Consider the following 19,738-nt stretch of genomic DNA (forward strand, 5'->3'; position numbering starts at 1 on the left):
CTGCTGACACTGCTAAAATGACAGATTTTCCTTTCAGGATCTCTGAAAGCAGAACTTCAGTCTCAGAGCCCGTAAAGTTGTTCTTTTTGTGCCTTGATGCCATTCTCATGACTCAACACTCAACACTTCCTGGCACAGGAGAGAGGAAGCACAGCCTTATATGGTATCATTTAGGGCGTGGAGTATGCAAATCTACTATCCTCGTGCACGTGAACTTAAGATACGCAGGAGTGTGATTCATCATTTACGCAGGTCGTTTACACACTTTTTCCGAAGTCAAGAGCGCTTGTTGAATCTGACGTGGCGTGTTCGTACGAGACCTTCTTACGAAAAAAGTGAGAGAAATTTAGAATAAAAATACGAAAATGTTCTTGCATGAGGCCCAATGGGTGCTGCCATCTCAGAAAATGGTGTGCTAACGCATATTCCCCTTATTGGTCCATATAACACAGAGCGTCTAGTCACCTTTTTAGACGCTCTTTACGGGGATCTCATTCCTGAACATGAGAGAGGTCAGATTGGAGATGACTTGCCAAAGCATGTTGTAATTTGTGACAATGTCAGCTTCCATCGCTCAAACATCGTCAGGCAATGGTTTGCAGCTCACAATAGGATGCTGATGGAGTTCCTCCCACCCTACTCCCCATTCCTTAACCCTATTGAAGAGTTTTTCTCTGCGTGGCGTTGGAAAGTGTATGATCGCCAGCCACATACACAAATTACCCTTCTGGCTGCCATGGATGCGGCGTGTGAGGACATCACAGCAGAGGCCCGCAGAGGCTGGATAAGACACTAAAGAAGATTCTTTCCACGCTGCATCGCAAGAGATAATATTCAATGTGACGTGGATGAGAATATGTGGCCCAACAGACAGGAACGTTAACAGGTCTAGGAAGACTGTCTGCACTGTAATTCCTACAGCACTGTATGTACAGTTTTCCCTTACTAGATTGTAGTTTCAGATTTCTACTTTTTCTTTGTGCTATGCAGTGCTGTCTTTTCTTTTTCGTACAAATTACAAACAGTAAAAGGGTAATTGTGAATCTTGTCTCTTGTAATCAATCTCACACATACACTAAGGTGTAAATTACAATAATTGTCATTAAAACTTAGCCATAGTTTACATCAGAACATCCCTCCAGAGTACACTGTTATATTGACAACATGACTAAGCAATTTGTCTCATCCGTACACAATGACACAAGGACTTGACATTCTGATGGCACTGACATGTTCATTGACACAGATATTTAGTTTTGAGAGTTGAACAAAGGATTTTGAGCAAGAGAGTGGCTTTTGCAGGTCATCCATGGTGTTTTGCTATTTGTCCAAACAGTTTTGAGAAATGGCGTACTGTTTTGCAAATGGCGAGGATGATTCGAGAATTGTACCAAAGCGACTGAGAAAAACTGTAATGGTGTTTCCTAAAGGGGGCTCTGTTAAACCTGGCAACGCAGCCCGCTTAAACCGTCACACTTGACCGCAGAGCACGCTAGCTCCTTTAAATTAAGTCTTGCCTTTCTTTCGATACCAAAAAGAGACGTGTTGATGCCTGGTTGTGTTATTTATCTGCACGCATCTTTGCTACGCTCGCATGCTGTGGATAGCGTCCCCCCCGGAGCACCGAGGTTCATCTCAAACCTTAAAGCCCTCACACACCAGCGCACATTGCATGATGGGGTTGGATGGTTTTCTTTGTCCTCTCGCCGACTCAAACCTTTAGAAATCTATTCCTGGTCTGGTCCCAAGTTATCTTTGGACTTATTTCCATTAAAAAGTACAGGAACCTCCGGTCTTCATTCCAATGAATTACTCCTGTTATCTTCCTGTTCACAACATTTAAGTCGCCCCCCCGCTCAGCTTGGAATAAACTGAATCACATGAATCTTAAGGAACTGGTCTCATAAAACAAATTCAAACATTTTTAAATCTATTAGAAGCATAAACATTGGGTTGTATTTGTTGTGTTTGATCAATTCTGTCTCTATTTGGTCCTTTTGTGACTGTGATGTTGCATTTTCTGAGTTTTTTGGTGCCTTAAACTCGGGTTATTTTGATTTATTATGTTTTATATTGTTCCATTGCTTACATTAAATTTTTTTAGTGCATTGTTATCTTTACTACTGCAGACCTGAGTTGGACATACTTTGAAAAGAGATTTTAAATCTAAAGTTGTATTTTCTGTAGGGCTGGGCAACGATTAACATGTTTAATCTAATTAATCACATGATTTCCCTGATTAATCACGATTAATCTCATTTGTACGCAGAATCCAAAAATGAATCCAAAAGTAGTGTATAGCTTTTAGCATTTAGCTTTATTTTAAATGTGCTGCCATATGAATGAAAGTGCCATAACATTTGTTGTGCAAACACACTTTTAACATCAGCATCTTTCTGTAGTTTTTATGTAGAAGCCTCGCTCCACTGTCTGTTTCCTTGAATGACTTGCTGCTATCAGTTGTGTGTTTTGCCTTTAAGTGATATTTTAGACTGGAACTACTACGCTGAGAAGACAATTCAACTTGGCAGTGTTTACAGATGACTTTGGTTCTGTCGACTCCGCCGTCTGGAAGAACTTTAAAATGAAAATGGCCGAGTAAAAGTTCCGTACCCTTCTCCAGGTTTGGTGGATCCGCCGATTACTTTCTTTTCCTGTTCCACAGCAGACAGCAGCAGACTTTTACAAAATAAAAGCCTGTGAGCTACAGACTTTTACAGAATAAAAGCCTGTGAGCAGCAGACTTTTACAGAATAAAAGCCTGTGAGCAACAGACTTTTACAGAATAAAAGCCTGTGAGCAACAGACTTTTACAAAATAAAATAAATAATAAAACCTACGTTAATGCGTGATAAAATATTTGTTGGCGTTAACACGATAATAACGAGTTAACTCGCCCAGGTCTACTTTAAAGGTTTCAGAAGTTGGGTTCGTTAGAAGCCAGCGCAGCAGCAGGAGGCCTTTAATGGCCCAGAGGAGAGCAGAATGCAGCCCGGTTTCTGTTCGTCTTCCACCTCACCTCAAAGATCTCGCTGTCCTGTGTTCCTGCCAGGATCCGGTCGGCTCGCCAGCAGACGCTGCGAATAGACAGACCTGGAGGAGGAAGAAGAGGAGGGAGATGGAGAAAGAAAAGCATCATTCAGTGTCTAAAATAAACTCTGGAGAAACAGCACAGGAGCCAGAAAGTAGAAAAGATTTTAGGTACAAGAGAAGAAGACACATGATTTGTAGAATAAAACGTGAAATGTTAGAGTTAGAGATGGATCAGAGAAGATAAGCCAGATAAATAATCCATAAATAATCAGTGATGAAGAAATATTTCTGATTCAACTTTCAGCTCCGTTAATTCCAGCTTCTGAGCAGAACATTTCAGGAACTTTCAAGATCAACTCAGATTTAAATGTTATGAATAATTAACTAATTATTACGCTGAAGAATGAAATAACCTGACAACAAAAAGGCTTAGATCGTCTTTAACTTTGCCTTTGGATGAAACTTTATTGAATTGATCCAGATGAAGAAGCTTTTACACCTTCTAAAAGAACCAAAGCCTGTTTGCCCTGTTTGCCCCGGTTCCAAAGGGACATCACTCATTAGTCTGTGAACTTCTGTTTCTCTTTGTTTCATGAAAGAAGTTGGCAGTTTTTGAAGGGGAATCTGTTCCACATGGAGTTCCTCAGGGTTCTGTGCTTGGACCGATTCTTTTCACTTTATACATGCTTCCATCAGGTATCATTATCAGACAGCATGGCATAAAGTTCCACTGCTATGCTGATGATACTCAGCTGTACTTATCTATGAAACCAGATGGAACCGATCAGTTGGTCAGACTACAAGCATGTCTTAAAGACATAAAGACCTGGATGACTCAGACAATCTGCTTCTCAAACTTGAGTCTTGTCCTGCGGGTCACGTGACCTTCTTCCACATCCCCTCCTGTTGCTTCTGGAGGTTTTCTTACTCGTTCATAAGTAAATACTCGTGAATGATGTTTGTCACAGAACAAAGTGACATTTCCGTGATCAGGAAGAAGGGGCACATCTGTTCTCTACATGTTTTCAGTCTTTTTTTTAATGTAAAACCAAACAGTTTATTCAAAAACTGGTTTTAATGGTAACATAAGGCATCAAACAATTGGTTTCTGAAGGGCAGTTCTGCTAAAAATAACACCAGAATATTTGTTTTGGGGTTTTTTTGCATATGTACAGCTAAACACATGGCTGCTTCCTCTCAGTCGAGAGCAGTATGTAATTATTTTTGGATGAAAAATATAAGAATACCTCATTTTTTCATTACAGTTTCATTCTATTCGATGTAAAAATGAGCCTCCAGACGTTCACCGTCAGAGATGTTTGTTTTTCTGCATCTCTGTGAAACTGCTGTTCTCCAGAGTCTCAAATCTTATTAGCAGAGCTGTTCAGCAGCACAGCGCTCGCCAATTAGAGCATCTGCTGTCGCTGATGGCATGACTCAGCGTGCGATGTTTCCTGTAACTTTGTTAGAAACTTCCCCCTGGAGCTTCACCAGCCAGAACAACCTGATGGAAGAGGAGTTTATGAGGAAAACTTGAATTTAATTGGGAAATAGTTTTTTTTGTAAACATCCCACACAGGATGTGGCCTGTTAAAGAGGTGGAGTGATGACAGCGGCCTGAAGGCAGCACAGAGGAAAATAAAGATATATTTCATACAAAACTCAGGTTTAACTCACACGACAAACAAAGAATAGTAATTTAGTAAAGAACTGTATGAGTTATACTAAGAAGAGCTTCACTGTATTCTTTGTTTACCTTGTATTGGCAGTGTTCCCCTCTGACTTATGAGTGCTGCATGGTACATAAGATTAATGACAAACTAAACTTATAACCTGTTAGGAAGCAGTTTATATTCAGAGTTTATGATTAAATCTTCTGTAAGTGCAACAGAATTGAAAGTGCACAATTTAAGTTGAATAGGCCTAAACGTTGTCAAATAACTGACAGAAAAACACAGTCACACACATTTACATGTTGATAAAATGTCAACATATTAATAGCCTAATTTAACCACAACAAAGTGTTTATTTATGTCATCTTTCATGGGAGGCATATTTCAGGACGGGGCCACTGAGACCGGAAGTGGGGAAGGTTAGCCACATTAGCAGCTAGCTTAATTTGCAGTCAGAACAATGGCCTAAATGCAATCTAGCCATTTGTTCTAACTTTATAACAAATTGTTAGACTTTAAAGGGATCAATAAGTGTCTGACTGAACTTACGATGTCCAGGTTGGTTGAATTAACAAGCGATCTGTTTCGTAGCTTCGGTACCGGAAGTTGAAAAACGCTACTTCCGGTATAGGCGCCATGTTCTGAAAAACGATCTCCTCTTATAAATATCTCAAAAGTAGAGCTGTAACAAAATCCGGGTTATCCGGTTTTCAACCCGGATAAATACGTCACCCGGGCAGACCGGATGGTGGCATGCATTTGATCCGCCTCGTTGAAGAGATGCCTCGGATTTCGGCTTAGTGGTTTCATAACCGAGCTTGACCGTCGGAGCCCAGTCTACCGACTCAACGTCACCCAAAGCGCTAGGGACGCCTAAAAAGTCACAATGAAGCCCATATTAGACTACCGGAAACTTAATAATCATTACTAAGTAAATGAGTATTTAACAACAACCCAATGCTATATAAACAGAGCCACAAAAACAAAGTTAGCAGTTAGCTAACATGCCTCTGACGAAGTGGTCGCTGCAGACACCAGAGTAAACAGACTCTGCTCCTCCCGACTGCAGACGGAGGTTTAAAATCCATTTTTTACGGCGTTGTTCTGTTAGCTTTTTATATTTCTCACCTTTGTGTACGACCACCTTTGGTATTCTAAAAAAACTTTTGTCCTTTTCACGGGTAGAACGGTTGGAGCAGCCGTAAACAGCACAAAACACGGGCATCTTGCTTGCAGTTCTATGGGCAGAATTCACTTCCTGACAACTATCTGAAAACCGCGCCCCCTTACGACCACGTGACTGAAACCAAGCTATAGGCTGTGTTCTGAACCGCCTACTTCTCCTACTATTCCTACTAGTCATACTTTTTTAAGTTCCCGGATGTACACTAGATGCATACTAGATTTGCCGAAATGTTGAGTATTCATCATGAGGTTACTTGTCACACTCAAACTACCCAAGATGCAACGTAACGTGACGTCGCCCATCGCCATTTGAATGGTCAAATTCCGTTAACGGGACGAGAGCAGTCAAAACGGCGAAACCGGAAGTGTGTTGCTCACTGCGGCTAGCTTTAGCAGCGCCGAATTCGTGGGAATAAAATGGTAAACAGCCGGTATTTTGTCAGATTTTCAACACCTTGGAGATCTAAACGACTACTTTCTCGCCTGAAAATGTTTCAAATGTTGCTAAAGTTATATATTTACAGAGTTTATAGCTTAAGCGAAATCAGCTTTTCAGGCCGGCTGATTTCGGCTCGGGCAGGAGTGAAGTGCACTGTGTGTAAACGCTCTGCATACTGTCTGATCGATCAGTATGCCGTTTTCAAGTATGTAGTATGTAGTAGGCGGTTTCGAACACAGCTATAGAGTTTTGAGTATGGGGCGCGTTTCAACCGAACCAGGAGAAAAAATGCCTCTTCGCTCAATTGGATAGACCTACAACCAATCAGAATTCAAACCAAACGCTCTTTAGCGACGTAGTCGATAATGTCCCTGTTGATCATCTGTCCATCATCGTATAAAGCCCGCCCTGGCAATCTGATTGGGTCGACCGATTCCATGTCGGGCATAATGATTTCCCAACTGAGCAGAGCCAGACCGAACTTCCCGACCAAAAATTTTATGGGCGGGGCTAAGTTCGGCTGGCACCCAGGCTACAAATTTTAAGCCTTTATGTGCCAATATTTTGAAAATATGGAATGCAGAGTGGAATTATTGAGTAGGGATAATTATATGTCAATGATTAGCAACAACATTGATTTTTAGGGATTTTTTAATTTTTTTGTTATACCGGATATAAAAAAAAGTTCAAATTGGCATCTAAAGGGTTCATTTTTTTGAAAATAATTGAAAACTTGGTGGTTATGATCAGAACTGAAGTGGAATTAAAGATCTATGAAAAAAAAAGTGGAAAAAAATATTAATATATGATGTTTTTAAGTTGTTTTAAAAGGGGACAAAAATGTCCCCTTTCAGAAATTAAGTTGTGTTTTAAATCAGGGATGAGGGTTAAATATATTTAATTGAATTTAAAAAATGTATTGTGAAATACAAATAAAATAAAATAAAGAAATTAATAATTTGGAGGGAATAAATAAATCAAAATGATAAATTATATAATCATATAAACTAATTTATTTAGACAGTATATTATGGCAGTTTCTGTCCTCCTTAGATAAACATCACATAAGCTCTTTTTTTTTTACATATTTCATGTGTTGACAAACAGTCGCATCTACAGCAGAATCTGTTCAAGAAGAATCCATCTCCTCTTGACCTGAGGAGTACTTTGTATTTAAGTCCTCCAGAATGAGCCGACTCAGGTGAAGACTAAAGCTTTACCACCTCTTTTATCTTTGGCTTTTTTAACTTTCTCCTCAGAAATCTTCACAGGAGATGCTTAAAAAAGGGGGGTCAGGGGATTAATGGCTCACCTCTGAGCTTATTCTAAGGGGATATATCTCCACCTCCTGCTGAGAAATGACATTTGGGAAAAAGAGACTCAAGCATTAACCACCTCAGCTTCAGTTCCCTGAAGGTGGAGGATGATAAACGTTCATATCTCTGCTCTTCCCATGACTGGAATCAGGCCATTGTGATATCTGTCTAAACACACAGGATGATAATTCTTTTCAGATGTCTGGAAGGAAAAGAGAACGCAGCGGTGTCAAAACCTTCATCAGACAAAAGACTCTTCAATCAGTGACCTTCATCGTCCTTTCTCCGGGAGACGGAGGGGAGTCGGCCTTCAGAACAGAGACATAAGTCATAAGACATAAGTCTTATGATGCAGAGGGTGGTGGTTATGGTCTAAATAGCCAGGAAAGGTGTGTTCGTGGACACAAAGAAGGAAATGTTGGAGCTCATTAGGGGGTTTCTTACATTAAAAGCGGGTCTCTTATATCTATAAGAGGATTGAACGAATGGAAATATGACGTAAAGGTGCAAAACAGTGACCGAAATTTACAGGGATCTAGTCAGTGGAAGAAAAAAAGGACATTTAAAGAACTTTGAGCAAGTAGAATTACATATAATATACACCCCCTCTGTGTTTGTTGAGCTTGTGTTTGTATGTATGTATATGTCAAATAAAAAGAGGATTTTTCCAGTTGAACATTCAGGACCAGTCGAACCTACAGATAAACCTTCCTTGCCTAAATGTTGGTTCATGATATGTGTGAATCCCTGGGTTCCTGTTTTGGTTTAGAGCCGAGATTAAAGCTGAAACCAGCTCCGCAGGTCCGTAAATCTGATGAGACTCACCACGCAGCTCCATCAGTGAACCCTTCGGCTCAACCTTCCAAACAAAAAGTCTGTGTTACGCCCGGCCACTGAGCCACAGCTGCTGATGGCGTCTTTTTAATCTAACCGAGTCGTACCTTTGTATCCCTGCTCGGCCTCTCGCAGGTCGATCTTGGTGATGGGTTTGAAGTCGACGTCCCACAGTCGGACGCAGCCGTCTCTGCCCCCCGTGGCAAAGCCCTCCTCACAGGAATACATGCTGAAGATACCAGCCTGCACACACACAGAAGGACAGCTTCCATCGAGCTTTCCACACACAGAAGGACAGCTTCCACCGAGCTTTCCACACACAGAAGGACAGCTTCCATCGAGCTTTCCACACACAGAAGGACAGCTTCCATCGAGCTTTCCACACACAGAAGGACAGCTTCCATCGAGCTTTCCTGTGGAGAACACACTGAGATGTCTCCTTAAAATATAAAGACAGGCGTGAACCATCCTCTATGTTCATTTTTTTCTCCTCCTCTCCCTTAATGTGGTATTTCTTCTGTCATTCTACCCTTATCAAATAGATTTGTCTTATTAATGCTTCACTAGGAGGAAAACTTAGTCATATTCAAATGGTCCATTAAGATCTATTACCACTGTATAAACCTTAATATTTCCTCTCAGATGAAAGTCTTTTTATCCAAGTTGATAAATAGACTTTAAAATATTCCCAAAAATTTATAGACCATCGAACAGCTTTTTAAATGCTTCCTCTTAGAGGAAAGCTTATCCATGTTTCTGATCTTATTAATGCTTCACTAAGAGGAAAACTTAGTCATATTCAAATGGTCCATTAAAACATATTACCACTGTATCAACCTTAATATTTCCTCTCAGATGAAAGTCTTTTAAAGATTTGTTTTCATTCATTATATCAACCGTTCTGTTATTAGCTATATTTTTAAATGCCTCCTCTTAGAGGAAAGTTTATCCATGTTTGTTAGCTTTTGTTAGTTTACTCAAATTACCTGTTACAGTTATACCAATCTTACTGTTAGCTAAATTTACTTTTGCTCTGTTATAGTTATACCAATCTTACTGTTAGCTAAATTTACTTTTGCTTTGTTATAGTTATACCAATCTTACTGTTAGCTAAAATTACCTGATTGATGTTCTGTATCTGTATTTCTGTTGTTTGATTTTTTTGATGTTTTTATTTCTGTATTTCTGTCTGTTGTAAAGCACTTTGGATCGCCTTGTTGCTGAAAAGTGCTATATAAATAAATTTCACTTCACTTTACTTCACTTCACTTCATACAGAAAAGCCTCGGCAGGTAAAACAGAACAGATGTTCACACATTTACAGGTTTCAGTGAAGCTCATTTGAACATTTGAACCAAAGCTAAAGAGTTTTCTACTTCAGATGTCTGCGTTCTTTCCAGAAGGACGTGAGCAGCAGACTCACGCTGTGGGCCGACTGGACCGTCCGGATCAGGTTGAGTCCTTTCCACACGTAAATGTCTCCGTTGAGCGCCCCGGAGTACGTGATGTCATCTTTGGCCGACGCCACGCACAGGATGGTCTGCAAGTCGCCCGTCTTCCCGAAAATGCCGCGCTTTGGAGTGAGGGCGTTGCCACACAGAGACCAGAACTGCAGAGGAGACGGAAAGGAGAGCGCAGAGAGGACGAGTTTATCCACGTGAGGATGTCACAGCCCGTCATGATGTCACAGCCCACGGGCGCCACACCCGTGTGACATCACCGGTGAAATGTGTAGCCACCAACCATCTGTGCTTACTTCCAGAGGTGGGTAGTAACGAGTTACATTTACTCAAGGAACGTTTTTGAAAACATTATACTTCTAGGAGTAGTTTTAAATCTCTATACTTTTTACTTTTACTTGAGTAGATGTGTGCAGCAGAAACTGTCCTCTTACTCCGCTACATTAGGCTACAATGAGCTGGTTACTTTTCTTCTTACCTCTTTGGTATTCTACGCCTCATTATTTTTATCCCCCCGCGTACGCCTCATTTTAATGTTTTATTCTGACAGAGAGAGAGACTTCCGCCAAAGGCTCTACCACTTGACTGTGTTCCACCAATCAGACGCAGCCGTGCAGTCTGGTCACGTGACCGTACTCGATCTCAGCGGCGGGACGGGTTAGCTTTAGCATTAGCAGTCAAACAAAGAAACAGATGAAAAATGTCAGAACCAACGGTGGGAAATGAAGACGCAGACGAGGCCTCATACTGAAAGCATGTTTACCTTACAAAGAGTGAGAAACAGCAGCTACATTATGTGTCTTCTGTGGCAACCAAAACAAACGCACATTTCAGCAGAAACTCAACATCTAACTTGAGGAAACATGTAGCGCTAAGTTTCCTAAACTCGTTTTTCCCCCATGGATAGGTGAATGTTTGTTTTTTAGGTTACATATGGGTTACATATGCTTTAAACATTTCCTAAATCTCTTTTATTTTTTATTGAAGTACTTCAATTTACCTGGATTATTTTAATTTAAGCTATTTTGTAATTTTATCAATTGGATGAACTCTAATTTGCCTAAAGATGATTATTTAGTATTTTTGTCTGTCTGATTGAATGCTTGTGTTAACAAATAAATCAGACGTTACTCAACAGTTACTCAGTACTTGAGCAGTTTTTTCACCAGGCACTTTTTTACTCTTACTCAAGTAATTATTTGGATGACTACTTTTTACTTTTACTTGAGTACAATTTTTGGCTGCTCTACCCACCTCTGGTCAGCAGGCAGGATGGGACCATAAATCTGTTTCACCTGCTCAGAAAACCACATCTACCTTCATTCATTTAGTAAAAAAAACAGATGTCCTAAACCAGAGCCTTGGGGAACGCCTCCGTGTTGTTACTCAACAGTTACTCAGTACTTGAGTAGTTTTTTCACCGAGCACTTTTTTTACTCTTCACTTTTACTTGAGTCATATTATTCTGAAGTAACAGTACTTTTTCCTTGAGTACAATTTTTGGCTACTCTACCCACCTCTGGTTACTTCTACAAACCGTTAACGTTCCTCTCTTTGAGCCCACGGGCGCCCCGAACCTCTAACGTGTCACAAAAGACTTTAATATCTCTATCAGGCGTTCTGTGGGAAGCATTTCTTCCCTCTCCGGCATGTTATCACCTCAGCATGAGATTCAGTGTGAAATAGAGAACATTCTTCTTCTGGGCCCACAAACACCAGACGTCCGTGTGTTACCTTGATGTGTTTGACTCCGCAGCTCACCAGGCGGTTCTGCTGGAGTGGATCCCAGCAGATGTCGAAGATCTGCAGAGCGGAGGTGGCGTCAGTACAGATGCGCAGCGTTTAACCCTCATACCTGATTTAAAACACGACTTAATTTCTAAAACAACTTAAAAACATCATATCTTAATATTTTCTTCCGCTTTGTTTTCATAGATCTTTTCTTCCACTTCAGTTCTGATCATAACCACCAAATTTTCAATTATTTTCAAAAATTTAACCCTTTAAAAACTGGTTTATATGATGTAAACGCCAATTTCTGTAAAAAAAAAATAAAAAGAAAAAACACAAAAACTGCTATATTTTCAATATATATACTGCAAAGTGGAATTATTGAGTAGGGATAATTATGGTCTGGGATATGTTAATGATTAGCAACATCATTGATTTTCAGGGATTTTAAATTTTTTTGCTATGTCTGATTTAAAAAAAAAAAACTCCTTAATTTCTGAAAAGGGACATTTTTGTCCCCTTTTAAAACGACCTAAAAACATCATATATTAACATTTTTTTCCACTTTTTTTTTCATAAATCTTTTCTTCCACTTCAGTTCTGATCATAACCCCCAAGTTTTCAATTATTTTCAAAAAATTAACCCTTTAAATACTGGTTTATATGATGTGTATATAGAATGAATATATAGAATGCAAAGTGGAATTGTTGAGTAGGGATAATTATGGTCTGGGATATGTCAATGATTAGCAACAACATTGATTTTTAGGGATTTTTAATTTTTTTGTTATGCCTGATTTTAAAAAAAACACTTCAGTTCTGATCATAACCACCAAGTTTTCAATTATTTAAAAAAAATTAACCCTTTAAATACTGGTTTATATGAGGTAAACAGCAATTTCTGTTAAAACACACACACAACAAACGCTGTATTTTCAGTGCAAAGTGAAATATTCTTTGAGGGATTATTAGGTCTGGGATTAGGTTAAAACACACATGCAGAGGGCGGGCGCTCTCACCCTGTCCGAGTGTCCGGTGGCTGTGGCCAGGATCTTCCCTCGCTTCCACTCCCAGATGCACACCGTGTTCTTGGCGTCCAGGCCGACCGAAGCCAACCACTGCAGAGACGACACAGAGGGAGAGTCTGAGTCTGAGTGGGGGCGATTTAAAGGGAAAAGCCTTTAACTTGCTGCCATCAGCAGAAGAGGAAGGAACGCAAAGACCCCCCTCAGACAAATAAAACACACAGAAGAAAATCTCTGTATTTTTCACACAAACACAACTTTTAAAGGTGTCGTTTTCTGCTCTTTTAAACACTTTCACACGTTTTTTTTAGGTCTTATTGAGCTGAACGAGATGAGGTGAAAAAATCCTTTTCACTCCAGTTAAGAATAAATCAGCTTCGCCCAAAGCCTGATTTATTGCGTAGCTACAGTTATGATTGTTTTATTGATTTATTTTGATTTACCTCCCGCTGTTAAGGCAGAGCCAGAAGAAAATACTGACGACGCAGCAGCAGCGATGGTTTGGAGCTACGTCCCCCAACTTCAGATTTAACACGATGAAACCATGAGTTTGAGTTTACAGCCTGCTAGCTCAGAGAGCTAAACAGAGAAAAAACTGAGGGAAGTCAGTTTAGGTTCATGCGGGTACCTTTTTTTTTAGGGGGGAGTTCCACTTATTATATTTTCATGGTTAAGATTGTTTTACTGGTGCAGAATTATTAGATAAATAAGTAATTCAGTACATTTATATCCATTGAGTCTGATGTTGCCTTGCACAACGGAATGATTCTCCAGTCTTTTCCACACAATGAAACTTACCGTTTGTTACCAAAATTCTGTTTTTCTGTATCGGCCGATCCTAAACCTCAGATATTTGAGGTTTATATACCTTATGCACAGGTTTATACACCTTATGCACAGGTTTATATACACCTTATGCACAGGTTTATATACACCTTATGCACAGGTTTATATACACCTTATGCACAGGTTTATATACACCTTATGCACAGGTTTATATACACCTTATGCACAGGTTTATATATACCTTATGCACAGGTTTATATACACCTTATGCACAGGTTTATACACCTTATGCACAGGTTTATATATACCTTATGCACAGGTTTATATACACCTTATGCACAGGTTTATATACACCTTATGCACAGGTTTATATACACCTTATGCACAGGTTTATATACACCTTATGCACAGGTTTATATATACCTTATGCACAGGTTTATATACACCTTATGCACAGGTTTTTATACACCTTATGCACAGGTTTATATACACCTTATGCACAGGTTTATATACACCTTATGCACAGGTTTATACACCTTATGCACAGGTTTATATATACCTTATGCACAGGTTTATATACACCTTATGCACAGGTTTATATACACCTTATGCACAGGTTTATATACACCTTATGCACAGGTTTATATACACCTTATGCACAGGTTTATATATACCTTATGCACAGGTTTATATACACCTTATGCACAGGTTTTTATACACCTTATGCACAGGTTTATATACACCTTATGCACAGGTTTATATACACCTTATGCACAGGTTTATACACCTTATGCACAGGTTTATATATACCTTATGCACAGGTTTATATACACCTTATGCACAGGTTTATATACACCTTATGCACAGGTTTATATACACCTTATGCACAGGTTTATACACCTTATGCACAGGTTTATATATACCTTATGCACAGGTTTATATACACCTTATGCACAGGTTTATATACACCTTATGCACAGGTTTATATACACCTTATGCACAGGTTTTTATACACCTTATGCACAGGTTTATATACACCTTATGCACAGGTTTATATACACCTTATGCACAGGTTTATACACCTTATGCACAGGTTTATATACACCTTATGCACAGGTTTATATACACCTTATGCACAGGTTTATATACACCTTATGCACAGGTTTATATATACCTTATGCACAGGTTTATACACCTTGTGCACAGGTTTATATACACCTTATGCACAGGTTTATATACACCTTATGCACAGGTTTATATATACCTTATGCACAGGTTTATACACCTTGTGCACAGGTTTATATATACCTTATGCACAGGTTTATATACACCTTATGCACAGGTTTATACACCTTCTGTATTGTATCGGAGGTGAAAGAAGCGGATCGGTGCGTCCCTAGACTCCACTAAACTGAGAGATGAGGATCCTGATGGAAACCTGATGAAACACGTGTGCATGTGTGTTGGTGTCACCTGTCCATCGGCGCTGAAAGCGAGGCAGGCGATGCCGTGCGTGTGACCGTCACGCAGCAGCGAGACGGTCTGCACGGTGAAGGAGTCCCACACGCACACGTAGGGTTCCTTCCCAACCTGACCCGTCGCCACCAGGGAGCGCTCCGGGTGCAACGCCAGGCTGAAGGCGGAAGAAGATGGCGGGGAGAAGATGGCGGGAAAATATGGCGGGAGAAGATGGCAGGAGAAGATGGCGGGAAAATATGGTGGGAGAAGATGGCGGGAGAAGATGGCGGGCGGAGAGGAGTAAGATAAAGGAAGAAAAAAGACAGAAAAGACATGTTAAAATCTTTTTACATTTAAATGGTTTGAATTTTAGACAAATCTGTGGCTTTATTCTACAAAAATAAGTTATTATTTTATATCTCTGTTATAAAATATGACCACAAGCCTAATATTGAACCTGTCTCCCGTTTTTGTCCCCAAAAAACTCTAACTGGACCTCCGATGGGAACCGAGCTTTGAATCCTGGACGTCCCACAGAAGCTCAGCTGGACTGACATCTGGAGAAGCCAAGTGAGATTCTTTAAACCAGTTTTATAGCCTGGATGTTCTCCAGCTCTCCCTGTAAATGGATCAGACCTTCAGCTCCTCTGGAACCATTTATTTAGTTCCAATTTATTTAGTTCCAATTGGCAGCTATGAATCTGAGCGAGTGACTTGTGGAGTCCCCCAGGGGTCGATTCTTGGACCTCTTCTGTTTAACTTGTATATGCTCCCTTTGGGTCAGATATTGCAGAACTTTAACATCAATTATCACAGTTATGCAGACGATACACAACTTTATGTGCCTGGAGTTTTAACCCGGACTTAGAGATCTGAACCCATCACAGCAGCTTTAAAATCTTTCCTCTGACTTCCAGTCAGTCACAGAATAGATTTTAAAAGCCTGCTGATGGTTTACAAATCCCAGAACGGTTTAGGCTTCTTTCATCTTTACCTTCTCATGTGTCTAAGCATAAAATCTGCACGGTACCTTTTAACTTATCTAGACTGTTGCTTATTTTTAAATTAATTTGAATTATTTTATTTGTTTCTCTTTATATGCTTTTATGTATTCGTAATGCTTCTTCCACTCCCTGCTGCAATGCTTTTATTTTATGTGAAGCACTTTGAACTGTTCTGTACATGAAATGTGCTACAAATAAATTTGATTTGATTGATATTTCAGTGTGAAGAGGACAATGCCATCCATGACAGAGCTGTAACCTGAATGTGTGGATGGAACTGTGTTCCTTCTCTTATTGAAGCTACCTGAGGGCCCGGAGATCAGATTCTCTGAATCTTTGGATGATGGAATATTCAAAGTCTTCACAAACACAGTTTTTTTTTCTGTCCACCTTTACTTCTCAGAGACTCTGCCTCTCCGAGGTGCTCTTTTTACACTCAGTCATGTTACTGAGCTGCTGCTAATTAAGCTAATTAGCCGCCACATGTTCCTCCAGCTGTTTCTTTTTAGCACCAGAGACATCGAGATGAGCTGAAATTCATCATTAAACAGTAAAATGTCTCACTTTAAACGTCTGATGAATCTTCTTTGATCTATTGTGAGTTAAATATCTGTTTATGAGCTTTATAAAGCTATAAATAAACACGCATCATTATCAGCAGACGCACAGAGTGTCTTAGGTCTGAATATGTGTTGGTTTCTTCTTCTTTACGTCTTCCTCAGTCTGATTTTACAGTAAAACAGCGAAGTTACAGATGAGTTTGTTGGACTGAAACACGATGATTTCCTCTGAGGTCCTGCTGCCATGTGACCAGAAGTTATAAATATCTGATGCACAAAGTCTGTTCTTTCTGTTTCACAAGAAAAACACAGAAACCGCTGCAGAAATGAAGAACTTTTAGGAAATATTTCCTTCTGGGGGCCTTGCTGCTTTGATTTAACAGATGCTTCTCACAGGAAATGCTCAGAAATGTCAAACCGCAGACGCTGTAATCAATAACGTGATCTGGAGCCGATGAGGTGGAGCAGGGCGCCTGGCCTCATCTGCAGGTCTGATTTCAGGTGATCCATTTAAGGAGCCTCAGACGAGCTCGACTCCTGGCCTCAGACCCACCACAATAACCACGTTAATGATTAAAAGTGGAATTAAAACGTAAACAGAGGGAGTCCTGGTAATTAATTAGATTCTTTCGTGAAAGCAGAACTCAACGGGTCGGCAGGCGTGCGCTCTGAAGCAGAAACAGAACAGGTGTGTCGGCCATGAAGCTCATTGATCTCAGAGGCACACACACACTTCAGCCTGGCAGCCAATGAGCCTGCAAGCTGGCCCGGTTGCCATGGCGACCACATCGCCAAGGGCACAGGAGCTGAGGTCTGCTGAGTCAAGGTCAAACACCACGACACACACGCACCTGAACACACACACACACACCAACTCTGCCGGATTAAACCTGACGTCTCCGTCCTCGTTTACGACCTGATTTTATTCCCTCTGTGAAAGCGAGCTGGCGGCCGGCGACCGCTCCAGCGTCTGATGGCGAGAAGCTCGCTGTAACTGTCATGAACATGGGGTTTGGCGCCATGTTTTTAGTTCTTAGTTTTGTGTTTTAGTCTCTCATGCCTTGGTGTTTAGTTTTTAGTTTTCGAGCTCATGTTCAGTTTTGCCATCGTTTTTCCCTCACTCCCCATGTTCAGGGGTGAGATCCTTGCGCCTTGCACATTTATCTTTCATGCCACGCCAAGTTAAGTTAAGTCTTTTTTCCAAGTCATGTTCTTTGTTTTGTCTTAATAAATCATGTCTTGTTTTTTGAAGTCCGCATTCGTGTCCTTACGCCTCGTAAACCAACGCATAATAACAGAAACGGCAGAAAACTGTTAAAAACTGAGCTCAATCATAAACACAGGGCGGTCCGTGGCGTAGTGGGTTAAGCAGCCGCCCCATGTACAGAGGCTACAGTCCTCACTGTTCTAGTCCCGCATCGGACGGCCCTGTGCTGCGTGTTGTTCCCCCTCTCTCTGCCCCCTGCTTCCTGTCTCTCTTCAACTGTCCTGTCCATTAAAGGCATAAAAGCCCCAAAAAACAAACAAACAAAAAAAACATAAACACAAATAGGAAGCAGCGCTGCAGGAACATGAGCTCATGGACTCATATTTAAACATCACCGGGTCGTTGTTTAAATACCGAGACATAACAGACCGAGATATGATTTGTGGTCGATATCGACCCGCTTTACTAGAATAAAGTGAAGCCACAGAAGATCATTTAGGATCCAATAACTTCATCATAGCCTGAAAACTGTCTGTTTGGATGAAGGATTCACTCAGACTAAAACTGTCAGAGCTGCATTTCTGCTTATAAAGGTGCTGAATGTGGAAACATGAGAGCGAAGGAGTGAAGGAGCAGCTTCACTGCGTCACTGGAAGAAAAGATGAAAAGATTAAAAGATAAAAAGACGTGAGGTTTCTGAGGCGCCTGTATCGTCAGCCTGACAGAAGCAAACTGAAGCCGTCGAAACGCGAAGACAGAAATCTCTTCTGAGTGGGAGGACGACTGAAAGAGGCCGAGCTGGAAGACGACCGCACACTGGTGTCTGTTTCAGTATCCAGACCGCGAGCTGAACCCGGATCAGCCAAACTAAGTCTGAGCCTTCAAAGGGCCGAAGCTGGTCCTCACAGAGACTGCTAAAGCCATCTACAGCCACAACACAGTTAGGGTTATAACTATAAAGCCGAGGTGATTATCTGCAGGCGTGAGGCAGAAAGTGAGGAGTGACAGTCCACATCACGGGTTTTATTCTACTTATACATGTCAAACTAAACATATAACATACATGTTATATATTTAGTTTCAGATGGGTTGGGCAAGTTAACTCGTTATTATCGCGTTAACTTGTTAATTATTTAATACCGATAAATATGTTATCGCGCATTATTGCAGGTTTTATTATTTATTTTATTATTGTGAAAGTCTGTTGCTCCCAGGCTTTTATTTTGTAAAAGTCTGCTGCTCGCAGGCTTTTATTTTGTAAAAGTCTGCTGCTCGCAGGCTTTTATTTTGTAAAAGTCTGCTGCTGTCTGCTGTGGAACAGGAAAAGAAAGTAATCGGCGGATCCACCAAACATGGAGAAGGGTACGGAACTTTTACTCGGCCATTTTCATGTTAAAGTTCTTCCAGACGGCGGAGTCGACAGAACCAAAGTCATCTGTAAACACTGCCAAGTTGAATTGTCTTCTCAGCGTAGTAGTTCCAGTCTAAAATATCACTTAAAGGCAAAACACACAACTGATAGCAGCAAGTCATTCAAGGAAACAGACAGTGGAGCGAGGCTTCTACATAAAAACTACAGAAAGATGCTGATGTTAAAAGTGTGTTTGCACAACAAATGTTATGGCACTTTCATTCATATGGCAGCACATTTAAAATAAAGCTAAATGCTAAAAGCTATACGCTACTTTTGGATTCATTTTTGGATTCTGCGTACAAATGAGATTAATCCTGATTAATCAGGGAAATCATGTGATTAATTAGATTAAACACTTTAATCGCTAAGTCCTAATGTTTGTCGTCATATCGTGTTTGCTGAGGCGCTCAGATGGCTGCAGGGCCAATAATAAACCATCTGTAAGGAGAGTCACCGGCTCCTGGGCCTCATCGCCACCATCACAACTTCTGAAAATGACCTTTAACCAAAGCAGAACTCTGAAACCGTAACATGTGAGGAGCGGCCGACATGTTGTCATAATGCAGAGACGTGTGTGAATGCCAACATCTGTCTGCAGACACTTCATCTAATT

General features: G+C 40.6%; 1 protein-coding gene across 4 annotated transcripts in view; it reads right to left on the reverse strand.

The window, feature by feature from the left end:
* LOC142388645 (echinoderm microtubule-associated protein-like 6) overlaps positions 1-19,738 on the reverse strand; it is a 107,145-nt gene that overhangs the window by 60,837 nt on the left and 26,570 nt on the right. For all 4 annotated transcript variants that reach the window (XM_075474178.1, XM_075474161.1, XM_075474169.1 and 1 more), the window contains exons 2-7: positions 14,956-15,115; positions 12,691-12,789; positions 11,675-11,743; positions 9,904-10,089; positions 8,588-8,723; positions 3,020-3,093 (exon numbers count right to left, since the gene is read on the reverse strand). In XM_075474178.1, the coding sequence (XP_075330293.1) occupies positions 3,020-3,093; positions 8,588-8,723; positions 9,904-10,089; positions 11,675-11,743; positions 12,691-12,789; positions 14,956-15,115 (724 nt within the window). The remainder of the gene's footprint in view (positions 1-3,019; positions 3,094-8,587; positions 8,724-9,903; positions 10,090-11,674; positions 11,744-12,690; positions 12,790-14,955; positions 15,116-19,738) is intronic.

Source organism: Odontesthes bonariensis, chromosome 2 (assembly GCF_027942865.1).
Source record: "Odontesthes bonariensis isolate fOdoBon6 chromosome 2, fOdoBon6.hap1, whole genome shotgun sequence".
Taxonomy (NCBI): domain Eukaryota; kingdom Metazoa; phylum Chordata; class Actinopteri; order Atheriniformes; family Atherinopsidae; genus Odontesthes; species Odontesthes bonariensis.